The sequence below is a fragment of the Limulus polyphemus genome, unplaced genomic scaffold (genome assembly GCF_000517525.1).
Source record: "Limulus polyphemus unplaced genomic scaffold, Limulus_polyphemus-2.1.2 Scaffold2629, whole genome shotgun sequence".
In the NCBI taxonomy this organism is placed as follows: Eukaryota; Metazoa; Arthropoda; class Merostomata; order Xiphosura; family Limulidae; genus Limulus; species Limulus polyphemus.
Window position 1 is genome coordinate 125,940 of NW_013668239.1, and position 21,856 is coordinate 147,795.

The following is a 21,856-nucleotide window of genomic DNA, read 5'->3' on the forward strand; positions in this document are numbered from 1 at the left end:
AGTCACACCCAGAGTAATAAACATATTTATATATTTGTTGAGGCCTGCTTTAGTCACACCCAGAGTAACAAACATATTTATATATTTGTTGAGGCCTGCCTTAGTCACACCCAGAGTAACAAACATATTTATATATTTGTTGAGGCCTGCCTTAGTCACACCCAGAGTAACAAACATTTATATATTTGTTGAGGCCTGCCTTAGTCACACCCAGAGTAACAAACATATTTATATATTTTTTGAGGCCTGCCTTAGTCTCACCCAGAGTAACAAACATATTTAAATTAATACAAAATATTATTACATTGATCTTTCCTAGAGTAGTAAAGTCTGCTTGCTAACTATAGGAAGAATTATAACAAGCTTGTTGGTACTGGATATAGCAGATAGTGTGGTTGACATAATTATGCATTTTTATTTACTTTCACAACCAAAGTTCTTAGAAATGACAAAAATATTGAAAGCTTTATACATAAAAGACTATTTCTGTAACAGTTTATTTGTGAGGTATTCTACATGATGTGCTGTATAATGTTAATGACTAAATGTTAAAAACCATTAAACACATGTATGAATATATGTTAGATTCAAAATGTGATATATGCCATTCCCCAAAAAGGAAAAAATTAAGTAGATTTGTCTATCATTAGTCCTTTAGGCAAGTAGTTTCTTTCAAAAATTTCAAACCACTGTACCAGTTTCAAGTTTGTAATGTGTAAGAGATGCCAGAAGTAGGTTTTATTTGGGACTCAGGAGTGACATACACTTTTAAGGAAGCTAGTAGTGAAAAAGATCTGTTATGAAGAGTTTGCAGGTTTGAGGAAATATATGATGCCATCCTAAGTAGAATAAAAGTGATATATGAAGAGAAAGGAGAACTGTGGGAAGTGAAAACAGGAATTCACGTTGACTGCCGACCCATTAGCCAAGCCAAGTATGCATGTGCAGATATTTTATATTCAAATTTTACCCATCTATGAGCAATGTCCTCAGATGACAGTGATGGTCAGATTGAAATGCAGACTGATGATAGCAGTAACAACCTGTCTAATGATGGTTTTATCATTTTCATTTTTCAAATGACAACAATGCAGTACCAGCAGCACATGGAAGATCTATAGTTTGCGGGATCCACACCAGAGGACCACGTGGTCATGGAGGTAAGACAAGAGGTGATGGATGTGGTTCTACTACACTAGTTCATGATAAAGAAGCAGTTGGAGGTGTGAACTATGGTGTCCCATTGCATAACTGGTGGAATGTTGTGCAAGATCCAGCCAATTTCACTTTTAATAAAAACTTTGGTCTTAGAATTCAATTACAAGATGCTTCATCTGGTGATTATTTTGATTTATTTCTGACTCCACAATTACTAGATATCATGGCCATGGAAAAAAAAATCAATATGTGACAGCCAAAAAATCAACAACAATGACCATTGCAAAGAGAATCACATCTGAAACACTGGAAGGACACAAATGCAACAGAAATTAAAAAGTTTCTTGCCTTGTTGATTCATATGGGTCCAAACAACCTACCTACCTTGGAGCACTGCTGGAGTATTGATATTCTATACAAGACATCATTTTTTAATGGTGTTATGAGTCACAACTGCTTTCAAGTGCTCTTAGATTTTTGGCATTTCACAGAAAATTTCCAAACTCACGATGATCGTTTGTATAAGGTATGACCTCTTCTGGGTCATTTCAATAATGAAACAATCCATATTTACAATCCAAGAAAGTATTTGTGCATCAACGAGTCCATGATACTCTGTTTCGTCAGTATATCAAAAATAAATACCACAAATATGAAATCAAACTCTATGAACTATGCGAATCTCGAGGTCTGGTGCTGAAAATTTGCATATACTTTGGAATTGGCCTTGATTATGATGTCTGCTTGGGATAGGTTGTGGCTGTTGTACTTTATATGTGAGCTGATTAAATAGACAAATGTCATGTCATGTACACAGATATTAAAATTCCATGAATCTGGTGAAAAAACTGAGCAATCAACTTGTATACGTGGAACACTCTGGTTTGACCACAAGGAAAATCCACAAAAGTTGAAGAAGGAGGAGCATGAATGGAAGCAGTCATACTCAGGGGGTGGTTTGTAATTGGAAGGACAAATGGGAAGTGCTCACAATAAGTAACATACATAAAGTGGAGATAGTTGATGTGAATCGGAATAATAAAATTTCAAAGAAATTCAATATAGTCTGTGATTACAACAATGGTATGTCCAGGATAGACAGATCTGACCAGATGTTGTCATATTACTCAGCTCTATGTTAGACAATTCAATGGCCTTTCACATCATCAAGATATTTGTTCTGAATTCCCACATCCTGTACATTGAAAATAGAGGGCAGCAAATGGAAATGCTGAATTGTCATGAATTTGTAACAATTCACCTGCTAAGTAATACCATGGGAGATCTTCAAGGCCAGGGGCAACATGCCTAGTTTCACTGAGGGAAAACCATGTCTTATTAATCTTTTGACATTCTTTGAAAAGGTTACATGTACATTAAGGTATGGGTATGGATTTGATGTATCTGGATTTTTAGAAAGCATTTGATAAGGTGCCACATAAAAGGCTTGTTAGAAATGTTCTCTGTAGGTGAAGAGGATAGGTTGGGTCATTGGATCAAAAAGTGGCTAGATGGAAGAAAGCAGAAGGTTGATATAAATGAAGTTCATTCAAATTGGATTAATGACACAAGCAGCATAACACAGGGATCAGTGTAATGACCTTTGCTCTTTTCATTTTATGAAATATTCAATAAATTATTTAAATTTGCTAATGATATTAAGATTTTGGGTATTTCTGGCTACAAGAATGCTGATTTACAAAATGATTTGTTAAGTTGGGCAAATAGATAGCTGATGGCTTTTAATTACAATAAATAAAAGATAATGCATGTGGGATATCATAATTTGGATTATTACCATAATTTTGATGGGAATAATCTTAATAGTGTTATGGAAGAAAAGGATCTTGGAATTTTAGTTGAGCAGTGTCTTAAGCTATCTAAGTTGTTTGTTGTTACTTGTGATACAGCAAAAAAGATTTAAGGTTGTATTTACAGAAATGTTGAATACAGGTATAAAAATGTTATAATTTTATTGCATAGGTCATTAGTTAGGCCACATTTGGAATATTGCATTCAGCCTTGGGATCTTTACTTTAGGAAGAACACTGAAATGTTGGAAAGAATTCAGAAGGCTACTACAATGATATCTGGGATGGAAAGACTGTCATGCAAAGACAGGTTAAGATCTCTGAAATTGTTTTCTCTTGAAAAATGAAGAGTTACAGAGTAATTGATTGAGGTATTTAAAACTGCTAAGGGAATTGATAGTGTTAATACATCATCTTTTTTCATACATAATGGTGAGAATATGGCTAGGAGACATTTTCTTTTGACAGGGTAGGAGTCATCTTCAGCTAAGACAGCTTTATTTTTCTAACAAGGTGGTTCACCTTTGGAATAGGTCACTTCAGATGTGAGATGCAATTAATTTAAAGGAGTTTAAGGGAAAGTTTGATAAATATTAAATTTTATTTTATTTTCATTTTGAAGTTTAATTTAGTGGAAATGGTGGCCTCAATGGACCAAATGGGGGTCCCTTGTTGTCCATAATTATATGTACATGTATGTATATGTGATGATATATTACAAATGTCATTTTTCTCTTACTGTATACCTAAAACTAAACATGACACTTGACAAGTTGTTTGTCTATAAATATGGCAGTTAAGAAATTAAAGATCAGAACTGATAAATGGCCCCAAATCATATACTATATCAATTTGCAAGTTAACCAGTTACATTATTATGAAGATATCAACTCAATGGCAAACATATATGTACTTGTATTTAAGTTTTACATAACAGAAAAACATCCTACTAGAAATTAAAAGTGGAAACTATAATATTCTTGGAAGAAACTCAAATAATTCTACTCATGTTTATAAGATATACACCTGTCAAGTTCTTTTGTAATTACACAATTTTACATGTAGGTAAAAGTATAGCTGACCTGAAAAACATTGCTTCTGTGGCCACTTTGATACTCCAGTACAGGTTTTGAAACTGTCCAATCCCAAATAACAATGTTCAAGTCATCAGATCCACTAACCAGTCGAGTTCCAGTACTATTAAAATGCAAGGTATTAACACATCCATCATGATTCTTCATTTTATACATCAGCTCTAAACGTTCAATCATGTGCAAACTGCCACTACAATGAAATCTAAAGAGATCACTTGAGTATCCATTTGGAGTCCCATATTGTCGATTTGTTATCTCGTTACACAAAAACCACTTATATTTAGGCTTAGGTACATTTGGTGTGGGATCATAGTTTTTTTCATCATCGGAGTCACTCATTTTTGATACATCTTCACTTTTGATTGATAACTGATCATCATCAGAATTTTCATCATCACAAACACTTTGAACTTTGGTTTGTTCTTCTTTTCCTTTAAAAACGCTAGCATTTTCTCCCTTTGTTTTTGCTGCTTCCTCTTTAGTTGTTTGTTTGTCCTTTTTATCTGCTGTTTCTAAATTACTACTTAAGTCTGAAGATTTTTCAGAGAACTCACATATACCATCCGGAAATTCAGCTAGTGAAAAGGAAGCATCTTGATTGCCAGAATCAGGGCTACTTTGGCCATTCATGTCTTCTGGTTGTTTATCTTCAAGTTCATGTGAATTCCTCTTTTCAATATTTAAATTCTTACTAGATCTCTCCTTATCTTTAGATGATTCTGCTTTATCAATGTCAACCTCATCTTCATCTTGTGATTTGCTAATACTAATACCACTATCATCTTTTTTCATTTGTCGTAAAGCAAACTGAACTGATGAGGATTTTTCTTTCTGATCAGTTAGATTTTCTGATAATGCAAAATCTTTTTCATCACAATGATTGGATTGTTTCAAGTTTCCAGATGTTTCATGGTTAGAAGTTATATCAGGTGGATCAACATCCATTGGTTCTTGTTTTACCTTAGATGCTAATTCCTTTTTACCTTTTTCATGATTTTCAACTGTATTTGCATCACCCATTTTTTTAATGTTCCTATTCAGACAAGTCTACACTTCTGTAAGGAAAACAAAATAAAACATAAGTTCATTAAAAGTTTTAAGAACAAGCCTGTAAGATTTAGAAAGCAGCTTGGTTCTATTATTTTAATATGAGGAATACCGGAAACAAAATGGGCAATTCACAGATTTAGTTGAAATTGAAAACTATAATATAACAGGAGTTACTGAAACTTTAGATGTGTAGAATACTAATAGTAGTTACTTTGAAATTCTAGGTTAGAAGTATTTTTAACAGTGATAAACTTTTCAAAGAGGGGTGGCTCTTTATACAAAGAATGAACTGCATCATGTTTAAAATGAAGAAATAAAAAATGGTTGTCAATTCATTCAAGCTATATGGGTTATAATCATGGGTTTCAAAGGTAAAAATACTACAGTCTACAATCATTATAGGCCATCTATCAGATAAGTAATGCCAAATGAGAAATTGTATAATGAGATCAGGGTTGGTCTTGGTAAATATACTTAAACAAAAATTATGTAAATCTTTCAGTTTAGACACATTGTTTGGGATTGTAGTCAAAAGTATTGAGAGAAAGGTTTTATGAAGTGATTCAGAAGGTTTTTTTTATATCTGAGAGTCAACTAGAGAGAATACAATACTACAATTATTGTTAACCACTAATGAGGATATGCAGTTTTAAAGAATAGAAGTGGCAAAACAAATATTTGAAGAAAAATTATCACTGCATAATTAATATTCTCAATTTTTGTTTTTAACACAAACTGGAGTTTACTATTAGACATTTTGATTAATGTAAATAATTTAATGACTTATCTCTCCAGGATGTATCTGTATTTGCTCAATATTTCATTATTTTATTTATATTACTAGAATTGCATAATTAAGTTTGACATTTATCTATATTATAAATTTAATTAAATAGAACATTTATAGAACCACAGGAAAGCTAAGGATTTGACTAAAAAAAAAGAGGAAATTCAAAAGGGCTTATGAGAGAACTGGCTGAAAATATAATGTTAAAACTAACAAAATTTTTAACTTTAAAGGTAAGAAAAAAATTAAAATGGGTATTGGGCCCTTAAAAGATGTTAATTACAAGGATTATGTTCAAGACTGTGAGATGGCTAAAGCTTTCAAGTATTAGCAATATTCTTAACCCTGAGCATTCTATAGAAAACTTGGAATTGACCTGATTAATGTAGATATTAATCTCTTGGTGGTTAGCAGAAAGAATAAAAAATAGATAATGGACAAGGAACATAGAGGATTTTTCCTACAGTTTTAAGGAGGTCAAAAATCAGGTATGTTAGCATCTCACCTTCATTTTTAGTAATTCATTACACAGTGGGTAGGAGCCTGAGAACAGTGAAGTTGCTAATTTTAACCTTATTGTTAAAGGGGTGATAAGATTTACCCCTCACAATTATAGGCCAGTTAGTCATACTTCTGTATTACAAACAATTCTAAAGAATATGATAAAAGAAAGCTTTGGAAAATTTACTAGTGAATACTGATATTTTCAAAATGTTTTTGTTAGGGTACAACACAGAATATTAGCTAAAAACGTGACACTGGTAGATGTTAAAAAGGACTAGTTAAATGGATTAAAGGATGGTGGGATGAGAACAAGCAAAAGGCTATTGAGTTTAGTCAAACTGGACCTTTGTTACTGGTGGAGTGCTTCAGGTGTTAAGTGCTTGGTCCTTTGCTTTTTCTTATTCAAATTAATCATATCAATGGGCATAATCAGTAAAATTTGCTGATGACATTAAACTCTTGTGTATTTGAAGCTGTCCCAAGGATGTTCATCTTCAGGTACTACAGAATTACTTAGATCAATTGGTAATTTGGATAAGTATTAGGCAAATGACCATTAATTATAAGTGCAAACTAATGGTTTTGGTTATCATAATTATGATCCCACATTTAATACAGAAAAGAATTAACTCAACAGCATGATTGTAGCAAATGATATTACTACAGATGTGGTTATGCACTCAGCCATCAAAACAGTGCTCTGTTGCTAGTGGTAAAGCTATTAGAAGTTTAGGGTGCATTTATAAATATATTGATTACAATCAAAAGGTTAATTTATCTATCTATACAAATCACTTTTTTGAATCACTTAATACTCGATCGAGTTTATGTTTCCTTATCTAAGAAAGGATAATGATTTATTGGAAATATAGGGTTAATTCCAAGAAATGTTACTGGGATTATTCGAGGAATGGAAATATTATATTATAGAGATAAGTCAAGACCTCTTAATATGTTTTTTATTAGGAAAAAAAAGGTGGGATATGATTTAATTGAAGTTTATGAGATTTTATGGGGAGGATCAATATCATAAAGGCATCCAATTCTTTTTTTTGTATTATGAAGACAAGAGGATACAAGTTTAAGATTTGGAAAAGGCAGACTATACTTCAGTTTTATTTTTTTTTAACAGGGTGACTGGATTTTAGAGTGATATGCCTATGACAGTCATGAAGGTATGCACTTCACACGAGTTTAAGAGAGAATCAGTCACTTCTTGAAAATAAATAGTAATTTTAATTTTCTACTTTTCTCAAGGATAGAATTATAAGGACAGCCCTGAAGGACTAAATGTTCCTTTGTTGTCATTATGTTATGTGAACTATAAAGATATTGAGACTTAAAGATTTGAAGTATAAAAACTAAAAGTGATGTGATTGATGTGTTTAAGATGATTTGTGTATAAACTGCATAAAGGAGGTTTGCTGCAATAACAGAAAATTAAGATTGTAGATAAAAATCTTAAATTTTGAAAGCCTGGTTATTAACAAAAATGTTTCCATATTAGTTATTAGCATGCTAGATCATATGTGTGTGCTGATAGTTTGGATTAATAAATTGTTTTGTAGATATTATTCTTGTGAGGAGTTATATACAGGTTGGGCTGGTTTCTTTCTTGAATGACCTTGATATGTCAAAATTATCTTTTATTACCTAGATTTATGTTCTTTAAGTCTTTCTCGCCATTTAGATGTGGCAAAAAGTAACAGTTATTGGTTTTACTTATAGGAAGTTTGAATACAAGAAAGAGCAAGATTATTTTGGTATATTACAGCACAAAACTCTGGTAAGGTCTAATTTGGTGTATCAAATGCTGCAATGCACTAACTGCAATCTTACTACAAGAAGGATATTAACACAAATTGAAAAAATATGTTAAGATGAACTACTAAATATAGAATACCAGATTTAAATCATTTTCAAAGTTTTGAACTACTTTTCTATGATAATGAAGAACTGGATCACTCAAGAAGTATTCAACATTGTTAGAGATTTGGACAAACGTCTTAAGAGTTTCCTGCTTAAGGGATGAAATAAGGTTAGAAATACAAAGTAGATCCTTAGGGATAATGGAATTAAAGTCTGGACGAGGCCTAGATTTAAAGATAAACATTGTAGACTGAAGAATATTAGTTATTATTCTAATATTAGGAGTTTAAGTATTTTCTAAGTTAGCAATAAGCTTGTGTAAAGGTTTATCTCGTATGTTTTGTTTCGTTAGTTTGACTTCTAAACTTTTTCTATATATTTTGGTTTTACTGTGAAAGATTATACAATAATTGATATTGAGAGGTTGGCAAAAATGTGAATCTGTTTGGGCTAATAGAGAAGGAAAAAATTGCTAATTGTCATTTTTCTACAGTTCTTCTGACTGATTACTTAATCCATATAAGATATGGATAACAAAGGTGTCCTTGCTTATCCACTTTTAAGAAAATAAAAAAAATTAACCAATGAAATTCCTGATTCCCCTTTTAAAATCAAACAACTGTAATATTTCTCAAATAGAGAGATCAAAACTGTATACAGTATTCCAAGTGAGGCTTAGAAAGTGATTTGTATATATAATTACTTGGTTTGACTGTAATTAATATATTTATAAATACATCTTAAATTTTATTAACTTTACTTCTAGCAATAGATCACTTCCTTAATGGTTTGAATGAATTATCTATGAATATGCCAAGTTCCTCTTCTTAATTCATGCTAGAGTAGATTTTCATCTCTGTTAAATCTGTTATCCATACTATGATACCTCAGATAGGAATAAGCATAAGCAGATTAGCAAAGCTACCAAAGAAAAAGATCTTTCTTGATTTTTTTTTAAATTTTGTTAAACTGCCTAGTAAGTCAACCTTCTTTAAAAGTATAGGTACAAGGTTGATGAAATTTTGGTAACTTGAGATGCTCATTTGCAGTTTCATGCATACATTTGAATCACCATTACATAGGTAAGTTTCAAGTGTTGTAGTATATAATGACATTAATGTTCTTAAATTATTCAAGCACTTAGTAAACTTGTGCTTGTGTCTCGAAGTTAGTATGAGGAACATCTAAAAGTTATTAGGTATTGCATCCTAACTCAAAAAATTCTGTTGCAACATTCTTATTATGGAAATGGTCATACTATTTTAGGAGAATTTAACTTTGGAGAGACTGACTGAGTAATTCCATTTTCCTAAAGTGAGGTTTAAAAATTATTTGTGAGTGTATTGTATCATCATTAAGAAATTCTGGTCTAAATTAGTTTGAATTTTGTTATTAACAAGGAATCAGATTCTATTTTATATTTGAAAAATGTTTTACAAAATTAAGTAGGCATTTAACAAACAATAATCACCATAGTTTTCATAAATAGCCAACTTGATTGAATTTCTACCATTTTAAATGGGAGTGATCTACCTGATGTTCTGTACCTGGACTTTCAGGATGGTACTTTTTTAATTAATATGCTATAAAAATGTAAATTAGAAAGTATGGTTCTTACAAAATTGGTGGAAATTAAGAAGTGAATGGAAAGTTGGCTTAGTGGCAGATAACCTAATAACTTTACAATCATCTACATACCTTTTGGTATAAAGAAACACTTAACATTTAATACTTTACAATTCTGCTGACTCAATGCTAGTAGCTGGGGCCTAACATTTAATACTTTACAATTCTGCTGACTCAATGCTAGTAGCTGGGGCCTAACCTACCATTTTATCAACAGATTATGATACAGTGTTGAATGCTTCAATATTTCATTCACAATACAAATGATGTCACTTTTCAGCAAATTATGGTTGTGTTATATATTTCAATACTTCTTCCACCCAAATACAGACAATGTATTTTTTCAGCAAATTATTCTTTGTGTTAAACATTTCAATACTTCTTCCACCCAAATACAGACAATGTATTTTTTCAACAAATTATTCTTTGTGTTAAACATTTCAATATTTCTTCCATCCTAATACAGATAATGAAGAGATTATTGCTTACATAGGTGAAAGCAAAGGAGTGGATTTAGTATAGTTAGATTTTCACAAAAAACTTTTAAAAAATTATCTCTATTAGTGTGGGGGGACAAGTTGGGTCAAAAAATGGCTGGATGAAAAACATTCAGAAGGCTGATGTAAATGGATTTCATAAAAAGTTAATTAATTAAATGACTGATGCAGGGGCTTAGTGTTAAGAACTTTGTTTTTTTTTTATTTACACCAATGACAAAGATGAAGAAATGGTCAATAAATTGCTTAAACTTTCTGATGATATTAAGGTCATGATTGCTGTTTGCCATAAGGAGGATGCTTCTGGCTTATAAAAGTTTAGAATATTTGGTGTGTGTGAATTATCACAATTTAAATTTAACCATAATTTTGATGGGGATAACTTTAGAATCTTATAGTAAAAAAAAGATTCTTGGTGTTTTGGTTGATCAATCTCTTAAGTCATCTAAACAGTTCCTTATTACTGATGGTACAGCAAACAGGATTTCAGGTTTCATTTACAAGTCTAAAGAGGTTATAATTTCATTGTACAGTTCAATGGTTAGGCCTCATTTAGAGTATTGTTTGGCCTTGATTTCCTTACCTTAAGAATGATGTTGAATTGTTAGGAACTGTTCATAGAGGGGCTATTAGGATGACATTGTAATGGAAATGATGTATGTTGTCATACAGACAGGTTATGATCTTTGAAATTATATTCTCTTGAAAGAAAAAAAAAAGAAGAGTTAGAGGGGATCCAACTAAGGTGTTTAATATTGTTCAGGTAATTGAATGTTTATACATCATGTTTTTTTTGTTTTTTATTTATTTAGTGGTAAGATTGGTAGGATAAGCCAAAGAAAACAAAATTCTGACAGGGTAGGGATCATCTAAGTCAGCTTTATTTTTCCAACAGGGAATGGAATGCTTTCAGATTAAATTAATATAATAAATCTAAAAGCATTTAAGGGAAGGCTTTATAAATATTTAAGAGGGCTGGCTTTGGGTTTTTTAATTTCATTTAGTTGATCACACAAACTTGGTGGACCAACTGGCCCTTTGTTATCTTTACATGTTATTTCATCATTCCTCACTATGTTTAGTTTAAAAATTTTCTGCAACACTTAGATTCATATTGTATTCTACACAAACATCTCACATACAGAATATATTTATATATACATAATATTCTTTTAGCATGAGAAATAAAGCAGGGATTTTTTTTTCTAATTAGGAGAGTAAGCCTAGTAGGATCCTTCAAGGGTCTGTTTATGAACCTTAATTGCATTTGGACTGCTGTACTTTTGAACTTAAGGAGAATACTAAAATATTGGAATAGACTAACACTAATAACAATGTTTCTTTTATTCAAAACAAATTGAAGTGTTTTATAAATTTGGCCAGAAGGTGGGAACTGAATTTAAAATTAAGTTGAAAGATGTACTTAATATACAGAGAACAACCAGGCTGTACATTGTCTGAAAGATGAATAAAAGATAAATGGTGAAAGCCCTTAGAATTTAACTGTATTTTTGTCAATAAAAATGTTACCACAAGAATAGCAGCCATAGACCTCACTCCAGTTACACCTGATGCATTTCTTAAGTTAAAATGGAAGCTACTGCCTTTAATGAGTAGTGACCATAAGACCATACTCATGCAAATAGCCAAGAAAAAGCAGTCTCAAAAATTCATTCTGACTACTGGCTTCCAATATAAAAGAGGAGTAAGTGCACGAGAAGAAAGAGAAATGAAAGAATGAGCCAGAAAAGTAAATGGAAGACAGTAGAAGTGAAGCAAGCCTAGAAAGAGAAAATTGAGGCCAGTAAAGCATACAATGAGACCAAAAGGTGTAATGAAGGAGAAAGTGAAATCTAGCAGAGTTCAATAAAGTTACCTCAAAGTTCCAACAAAAGGCAGAAATAAGTAGGCAAGCAATATGGGACAATTTCCATAAATAATGTAACCCAGCAGACTCCAGTATACTAAATGGTATCAGTTGCATGTATGTAGGGCTACAGGAGATCAAAAGGTCGAATGGTGAAAGACTTAGAAATGATGATATAATACTTTCTTGCAGATGCATCATGAGCCAGCTACACAAAAATGGGAGGATCTTGGAAACAGGTATGGCAGTAACTGAATGAGAGAATACAACAGAGAGGTGAATTTCTATAAGATACAGTGATAAAACTGAAGGCAATTCTTCAAGCAACAAAGATAGATTGTCAACCAGGCCAAGATGATGCAAGACATTATGAATTTAAAAACTCTCCATGGAACAGAAAGTACATTAAGTTGAAATAAACAAATTTTCAATTATGCAGGAGAAAATAGAGAAAGATGTTACAGAGATTGCTCAATGGTAGTGTTGCCCATACCTTTCAAAGACCATCTCGTACTAAAGAGATACTGACTAATAACAATTGATAAAACTCATGAACAGGATAGTAGCAAAGGTACACAACACATGCAAAACCTGAAGAAGAGAGAGAGACTGTCTACTATTAAGGTGGGAGGAGCAAGATTAGAGAACCATAACCTCAAGTGTCAAGGCAGTCACAAACAACATCTAGAAATGTATTCAGACATCACAGCACTGTACTGTTAGGCTCTTTCACCTTGAAGATACTTACAATTGAGTGTATCTTGGCATTTTGGGAATGAAGCTAAGGGCTCTAAAAGTCTTGGACATTCTCATATGATGGATATTAATTTTACTAGACACATTTGTCAGTTGAAATCTGAGAAATAAAAACATGATATTTTTTAAGTCAGCTCTCGTTTTCCACAAGGATCACTGGAAGGTCATGTCATCTTTAATGCATATATAGCTGATCTGGTCAACGTACTGGAATGCTCCAGAGGATACTATATACATATGTTGATGAAATAAGAGTTGCAAGAGACGACCTGCAAAAAAGCCAGTAACATCCTCTGCCAGTAGTAAATAACAAAATGTCCAGTCAATCAGATAAAGCCCAACTTTTCTGGGTGTTGTGATGAGAACAACAGTCATAACCAGAATGGAGTATGGAATCCATCTGTATGCAAAGTCAGCAATGATCATAATAGAGAGGGTGCAGAATGCAGCAATGAAAATAGCAACAGGAGCAGCTGAATCAACTCTCTACAAAACTCAGCTCTTTAGGCTTGGTTTAAGCAACATTACTACAAAACTACTCAAAAATCACAACAGTATCTCACCCTCCTTATCAACAGTTGAAGAGGGCAAACAAAACAGTTATACAGACACTGAAATGAGGCCAAGAAAGATAGAGATCTTACTGGTACATCATGAGTACAAGTAGATACCAACACTGATCAAAGCAATGGATGGCTCAGTTAAGAAAGAAATGACTGCATGGGTAGGAGCCATATGGAGAGATAAGCATCTAGAGTTTGAGCATTCAGTTGAATTAGAATGGAATGCGAGGCATATGACGATGTACTTGTCTGGTTGACCAGTAATGGTAGAACACATGATAGGATGATATTCTTGACATACTCCCTAAACCTCATCACAAAAAACATAAGTAAAACCTTTGAGAGCCCATCCGGTAATGACATATGTTCCAGGCTAAACTGGCATACCATTCAACAAAAAAGGTGGATCATATAGCTGGTTAAATGTAACTACTGGGCAACCTGATAAGATCTCTAAATAATGTTGTCAATGAAATAGCATGTAGACTGAACAGAGTATCACCAGTCAAATGGAAGACTGGAGGAAAAAGAGGTAGAAGTATGGAAATTCTGCAAATGCAAAAGCACATGGAAAGAAAAGCTCCTAGTTAAATGAAAATTAATTTAACATTATTATGAAAAGAACTCTGAGGAGATTATTGAAGGGAGGAGAGTCTGTACCAAGGGCAGTTCCAAGCATATACTAGTAATAGAAGTAATAATATTAAAATCATCTTATTTACACTTGATAGCAGGTGTTAAATAACAAAAATAAATTTAGTGTATACCACCCACCACACAGTGTTGATGATATCTGGTCCTCAAAAAATATGAAAATGTGTCTGTATATTCATTGTTACCAACAGACAAAGACATTTTGTGGGAAGGACAATGAGGAATAATATTCTACACAAGCCCATCATGTTCCATCAAAATCTGATCATTTTTGACTGAATTATAGAGCAAACATAGTGTGAAAAATCAGTCCCCATGCTAACAGATAGGGATTTTTTTTGTGACATGGACACTCAAAAAATTAAACACTTCTAAATTGGGTCATAGTCCAAATGTATACTAATTTCCATTGAAATCCATTCAGCTATTTTCGAGACATCTTGCTGACAAACACACACAAAAAAGGGGTGAAAACATTATCTCCGTTACCTTCGGTGACAGAGATAAAAATCAATAATATGCAATAATTAATTGTAATAACCAAAAAATGTTTGATGCAGGCTGGTTTTCTCCCTGTGGTTGGTGATTTGGAATTAGAGACAGCATAACACTATCTGGATTGTACAGTGACAAATGTGCTAGAATAAAATTTTACAGTTGAAGCTTAATAGCACTAAGTGCGTAAATAAAAAATATGCATTCCCACTCTTGGGATATGGAAGTCATAATTCTTGTTTTAGAACAATAGTACTGTGGGAAAGAGGACATATGCTTACGTATTGTACAACTTTATGCTTGTATTGTGGTGAAAGGTTTATTTACAGACTATTTGAATTTTAAGAGTGAAGTGCTTACAAAAATATAACTCATTTTAATGAGACATTAATTAGAATATTGTGCCTATTTTTTGTATGATGAACAAAAGATTACATGGCATGTAGGAATAACTATTAGATTAAAAAATAGTTAAAAAATTTCATTTTTGGAATAAGAGACAAAAGCCTTTATTTTAAAGAGCACAGAAGCATATCAAATTGGAAAGAAAGATCAACTACTATATCATTAGAAATCTTATGATTGCTAGTTTACTGAAACAGTTAGAAATATGAAGTACGAAACATAATAAGGCTTAATCTTTAGAAGCCTACATGTAAACTTGTTCTCACTTCAAAAAAGTTTCAGTAACAAACTAATGGTTTACCTGACGATTTGATGTTACATTTGTTTAGTTTGATTTTGGCAAATGTAACATGATTTTAGCTATAATTTAAGATTATTAATCACTAATTTATAAAACAGGCTGAATAACTTGTATTATTACATACACATAATCTGACAACTAGTTGTCATTTCTCATTTTAAAGACAAAATTATTTTAATGACAAGGTAGTGATAAAACAGCATAATACATTGAACTTTAAGTTAGGCATAACAGTGTTATCAATAGGCTACTTGTATTTGGTGTTGATTATTAATCTCCAAAGTACAATGGTTAAGGGTAGAGTAGGTGTTAAATGCTCAGTTTGTTAAGTTGAGTGCACGGAGAGCGTTTTATTTCAGAACTTGGGGCCAATTTGCACACTGAAGAAATTCTATTAGTGATGTTGTACAATTTGCATCTAGTTTACAAGTTGGAAGCTGTTCTAAATAGAACAGAAGCTATGGATAAAGATGGTAAACTGCAGGAAATGGCAGCAAAATATAAAGAGGAAGCCAAGCATTTGCACAAAAAAGATAAAGTGGCTAATCATGACTTTCAAGTAGTTAAAAACATTATCAACTTCGTTCTTACAGTGACCCTTTTCTGCACATGTCACAAGATTTTACTTAGTTATATTTAAAATTTATTAAGCTGTTTTATGATCAATGTCTGTCAATGAAATCAGTATTAAAAATTACATTATAGTTCAGAGTTTATATTATACAAGTTTTAATTCTTTTATTTCAAAAGAAACAAAGAAAAAATTTTAAAGTTTTGTTTTATTCTCTCGTAATCTGCAAGTTCATAAAATGTTAAACTTGTGTTTTTATAGTTTGAACGGTTTTTAATTCACACTAAACTTTAATATATAGAAAGAACCTAAGTCAATTGCTCTGTTAACACATTCATCTTTTAAACTCCGCAACGCATTCAGAGAAAGGGGAAATAAATTTCTCTGAACTCGACAGATGCCACGCCCATTTTCTACACATACGAAATGCAATTTCTCAGCCAATTATACTTAGTTGAGCTAGATGTTTATAACCAATGGAAAGAACACTTTTTGAAGTATGTTCTCTTAACTGTTATTTCAAAATTAGTGCAAAGAATTATATAGAGAACTAGTTAAACTGCTCTTAGCATTGTTGCTGCTTTGTTCCCACCACTTCAGCATTATTTCTCACCTAGAAATATGTTAGTTAGATAGACAGTTGCATTGTATTTAGGTTTAGTTTTTATATTTTACTTAATTGTGTTATTTTTGTTTTAAGACGTATATTTGAAAGGTTTAATATTTTTTATTATATAAGCCAGTGCCTACTTGGTTCACAAGAGATAGTGTAATGCGTGACAACCACCAGATTCTGTGCTCACTATGCAGTAGTATTGGCTGGGGCCACCCACTGCCACGTGTTGCTATAAATAATGGTACTACTGACAGGAAAGGATAATAAATTATATGTGAAAATGTAAAAATGTGCATAGAAAGATGTTTCATGAAATATTAAAAGGTATGTGAATTTTTCCTGTGTCTTAATTTTAAACATTTCATATACTATATAGTATAAATTGATTATAATAGCTACAGTTAGTAATATCATAGAGAAAGTAAAAAAAAATATATATAAACATTTAACTTAATTTAAAAGTAACTTGTGGTATTCACTTTGTGGGTTCTAGGGGTTATGCAAATGAAATTTAAAACCTACAAGTTGGAAAAAAGTATTTTTTTTTATACTCATGTTGTTTTGCTGGTTACGATAAAAGCTACTTCAATACACTTCTGTAAACTTAAGAGTTAACAGGGCTAGCAGTAAAGGAATTAATTGTAATGTGTAGGTTCTATTAAGTAACAGATTTTAGCCTTTAGCTTGTGCAGATGATGTACTTGAGGAGGGAAGTATAACAATAGACAGATAGGGATGGCAATGAATCGCACAAGGAGGTTATTGTTAGAGAAGATTCTTTGGTATGACACATGAATAGGATAGTTGGTGGGGTAAATAGGGAGAAAAGAATTAGATTATGCTATAAAGGGATGGGTGGGTTGAGAACATAACTAACAGAGCAAGTGATATAGTAAAGGGTTATATTGCACATAGAGATTAAGAGGGGGCCAGAATAATGAAGAAAAGATGCAGAAAGTAGTAGTGTGAGGGAACAAGGTAAAAAAATAATTTTAACGATAGACAGAGTGTTATTATTACAATGCTAGAAGTATAAGAAATGCAACTGATGACTTTAGAGCACTAGTCAGAACAGAGGATTTTGAAATAATGGGAATAATTGAAACTGAGCTAAATTTAGTCAATTTTCATGACAGGAATTTCTTTGAAATACAAGGTTATAGGTTGTTCAATAGTGATAGAGAACTAAAAAGAGGAGGAGTGGCTTCATATGTCAAATACGAGTTACAGCCTGTTCAAGTTGATGTCAAAGCTAATAGCAATGAAGTTGAATCTGTTTGGGTTTTTGTTAGAGGTTATAAGAGAAGGCTTTTACCTGGAATTTGTTACAGACCACCAAATGAAATTGAGAAACTCTACAGTGACATAAGGAATTCAATTGTTAAAGAGATTATAATTATGGAAGATTTTACTTTTAGGCATACATATATTGATAAATGTTAGTAAAATCATAAGGAACAGGTTTTTAGGTTTTCTTCAACAATTTGTTAAGGAAACTATAAGGAATAATGCTATTTTAGATTTACTGTTAACTTCTAATAAAGAAATGGTTGACAAGATAAGAGTTTGGAACATCTGGATGTAAATGATCATTGCTCAATGAGATTTGAGGTTTTTCTGCATTTTGAGATAAATAATATAATTTTTGGTTCCAAATTTAAAACAGCAAATTTTGAAGATATAAGAATTATCTACTGTGAATTGGACAACTGAATTAGTTTGAAGTACTGATCAAATGTGGAATATTTTTTTAAATGATTCATAAATAGGCATGTTTGTTATACACAGAAAAGGGTGGCTGCAAGTAAAATGCCAAAGGATATAAAAGATAAAACTGAAGAAAAGAAGTATAAATACAAGAGTAAATTGAGAATTATGATGGGAGGTTTGGTGGACTATAAAAGATCAAGAGAGTTGACCAACTAGGATAAAAACTCTAAAATGTACATGAAAAAAACGTTGGCTGAAAAGTAATAATCAATAGTAATGATTTTTTTCAAATACATTAAAAGTAAACAAAATGTTAGGACGGAAATAGGGTTTTTGAGGGATGTTACAGGAAGGCTAATATTTGATGATTAAGGGATAGCTGGGTTATTAAATTTTACTTTTTCTTCACTATTATTAATGAAGATTTAAGCACTATTCCATCTAGCAACTGTTCAGGATGAAGAATAGTGAAGATATTTTGGATCTTTTCCATTTGGTACCCAACAACAGTAATAAACATCAATGCGGAACTCATCGCCAAATGCTTGACTCTTATCTTTGTGAATTTATATGGAAAAATAGAAACAAAGATGAAGATTTATTCAAAACAATAGTTTAATATTGCAGAATTTGTTAAATAATATCATATAATGTTTTGTTATTAAATATTTTATTGCATTACTGGTGTTATTTTCAAAACTATCTGTTGGTGGGCACCAAATGGAAAAGACTCGATTTTTTGCTCATGAAACCATGCATTACTAATCTTTTGAATTTTTTGAAGAGTTTACTGACGTAGGTTAGGGTATAAGTATGGATTTGATGTATCTGGATTTTCCAAAACTACTTGACAAGATGCTACATAAAAAATTATCTCTGTAGAAGTAGAGGATGGTTGGGTCATTGGATCAGAAAGTGGCATAAATAAAAATAAGCAAAGGTCCTAACACTGAGCTCTGAGGTACCACACTCATGACATTAATCCAATTTGAATGAACTCCATTTATTTTAACCCTCTACTTTCTTCCATCTAGCCAATGATATAGATGAAGGAATGGCTAATAGATTACTTAAATTTGTTGATGACATTAAAATTTTAGGTGTTGCTGGCTAAAAGAAGGATGCTACTGCTTTACACAAGAATTTGGATTATTTGGAGAGTTGGGCAAATAAATTGTAGGTGAGTTTTGATTATAATAAGTGCAAGATAATGCATGTGAGATATCACAATTTTAATTGAGTATAACCTTAACAATGTTATTTAAGAAAAGTCTTGGTGTTCTGGTTCATCCATCTCTTATGGCCATCCATCATGTGCTGTTACTAGTGGCAAGGTAAACAGGATTTTTGATTGTATCGACCGATATACTGAATACAAGTTTATTGAGGTCATTGGTTAGGCCACATTTGGCGTACTGTGTTCAGTCTTGGGCTCCTTCCTTAAAAAGAACACTGAATTTTTGGAAAGGGTTTAGAGAAGGGTTACTATGATGTTAGATTAATATTTTGGAACTTTTTTTCTCTTGAAAAATGAAGAGTTAGAGGGGATTTAATTAAGGTGTTTAAGACTGTTAAGGAAATTGATAGTGTTGATGCATCATCTTTTTTTCATACTTAATGGTGAAAATAGGAAGAGTAGGGGACATAAATATAAATTTGACAGGGTAGGCTTTTTTGTACTTTGTTTAATTTAATGGACAGGATGGTCTAGATAGACCAGAAGGTACCTTCCAGTCCTTTATGTTAAAGATGTTATGGCTCTCTGTTAGTTTAAATGTAATTGGTAAGGCCATTGGTAATGGTAGAGAAATAAGCCTACCTGCATGATATTTTTAAATAAGTGGCTTAAAGCTGAACACAAAAGTATAAAAAAGGAAGACTATAGTGGTAAGCTTGAGCAAACATATTTATGTTGCAATTATACTTAAAGCAGTAGACTTATTTCTAAGATTACAACTGACATTGAAGTGTACAACTAATTGGTTACCACAAACACTTTAGCTTATTATACCTTTTTACAATGTATTTAACAACTTTTTAGTAATATTAAAAAGTGTTAAACTGTGAAATTACCCATCATGTTTTCAAACATTTGTCTGAGCTAGTCATGTACCGAATTACTTAAAGTCAGATACAGGATCCCTAATAACAAATGAATCACACAAAAATATTTAAACAGAAATGCATTAATATTGCAATTAATCTCATCAGTTACTACTACTAGGGTCTCCTGTGTATTTTACCCAGACAACAAGCCAAAACATAAAATTACTAAATAATATGATACAATATAAAAACTTATCTAGTAGTAGTAGTAGTGTTGAATGGCATAAAAATCGAGTAATTTAATTTTAATATTACAATTAATTGTCACAGTGGCAGTGGGCTAGTATTAATAAACAGCTCCAATTTAATTAGATTTCACTCCAAGTTATTAAAATGAATAATTTCTTGAAAAACACTATTAAATTTAATTTCTTTAAAAGGCATTTTAGTTATACTTTATACCATTACCAAACTTTTAATGTTTTAGTTTTAGTCTTATGTTACTAACACTAAAGATATATAGATCAGTAATTGATATAATTATAACATTAACTAACCGTCTATAACTGTATAAAATGTTTAACTCTGAAGTTTAAGTTGCTATTTATTGTCTGCCCGAGAAAACGGTTAATTGTAATGAAAATGGAATTTGAAAACAATTATATAATATATAAATAATTATTAAATATAAGGAGTACTAGTGTAGTAGACACACTGAGTTTAACTATAGTACCCCTAACAGTAACAGTTTAGGTTAATATTAATCATGTTTTCTGGTAATTCTACAGCAAATTAATATAAGTCATAGTTACCTGTTTAAATAGTCATTAAAAAAAAATTACGCAAACTATTTAGTTGAGAAACATAATACGATGACTAATTAATAAAATAGCAGAATCTGCTTACTTATATATTAGAATATGTATCTCACAGAACAAAGCCTTATGTAATTATACAAAGAAATATGTCAAATAATCATCGTTTTCACTAAGGTAAGTAAGCAGCAAATACAAACTACTCAATACACTTCCTGCGCACGTATAAGGTCACGGAAAATGTGCAAACTTAAAACCCTTAGAATTGTTTAGGTTCACAGATGATTTACATTCGTTTTCTACGAATACTGAAGTCTAAAACGTATGAAAAGCAATTAAATACTAATTTAAATAAATAGTGACCAATTTAGATCTATATTTATTTAATATATATGTATATAATTTAACATATGTAAATTAATATGTGTTGAATGAGTAAATTAGGATATCAACTAATATACTTTTATAAGTTTAACTCTTCATCGGAAGACGAACTGTTTCAAGTACATTTCAGTTTATGCAAACAAGTTTGCAATTTTCGTGAATTATTTGATCATGTAAAGCACTACTCTCAAATGACTCCCCTCCAATAACTCAATGGTAAATATGAAGGCTTATAACGCTAAAAACTGGATTTCGATACCTATGCTGAGCGCAGCCC

General features: G+C 31.6%; 1 protein-coding gene across 2 annotated transcripts in view; it reads right to left on the bottom strand.

Annotated features, from left to right (window-relative positions):
- Positions 1-21,438, bottom strand: part of LOC106467481 (DDB1- and CUL4-associated factor 8-like) — a 65,185-nt gene extending 43,747 nt beyond the window's left edge. Inside the window, exons 1-2 of one of the 2 annotated variants that reach the window (XM_013927840.2) lie at positions 21,193-21,438; positions 4,052-5,118 (exon numbers count right to left, since the gene is read on the bottom strand). In XM_013927840.2, coding sequence (XP_013783294.1) covers positions 4,052-5,083 — 1,032 coding nt within the window. In that variant the 5' untranslated portion in view covers positions 5,084-5,118; positions 21,193-21,438. The remainder of the gene's footprint in view (positions 1-4,051; positions 5,119-21,192) is intronic. The other variant, XM_022395679.1, reaches the window with a different exon arrangement.
- Positions 21,439-21,856: the final 418 nt, after the last annotated feature.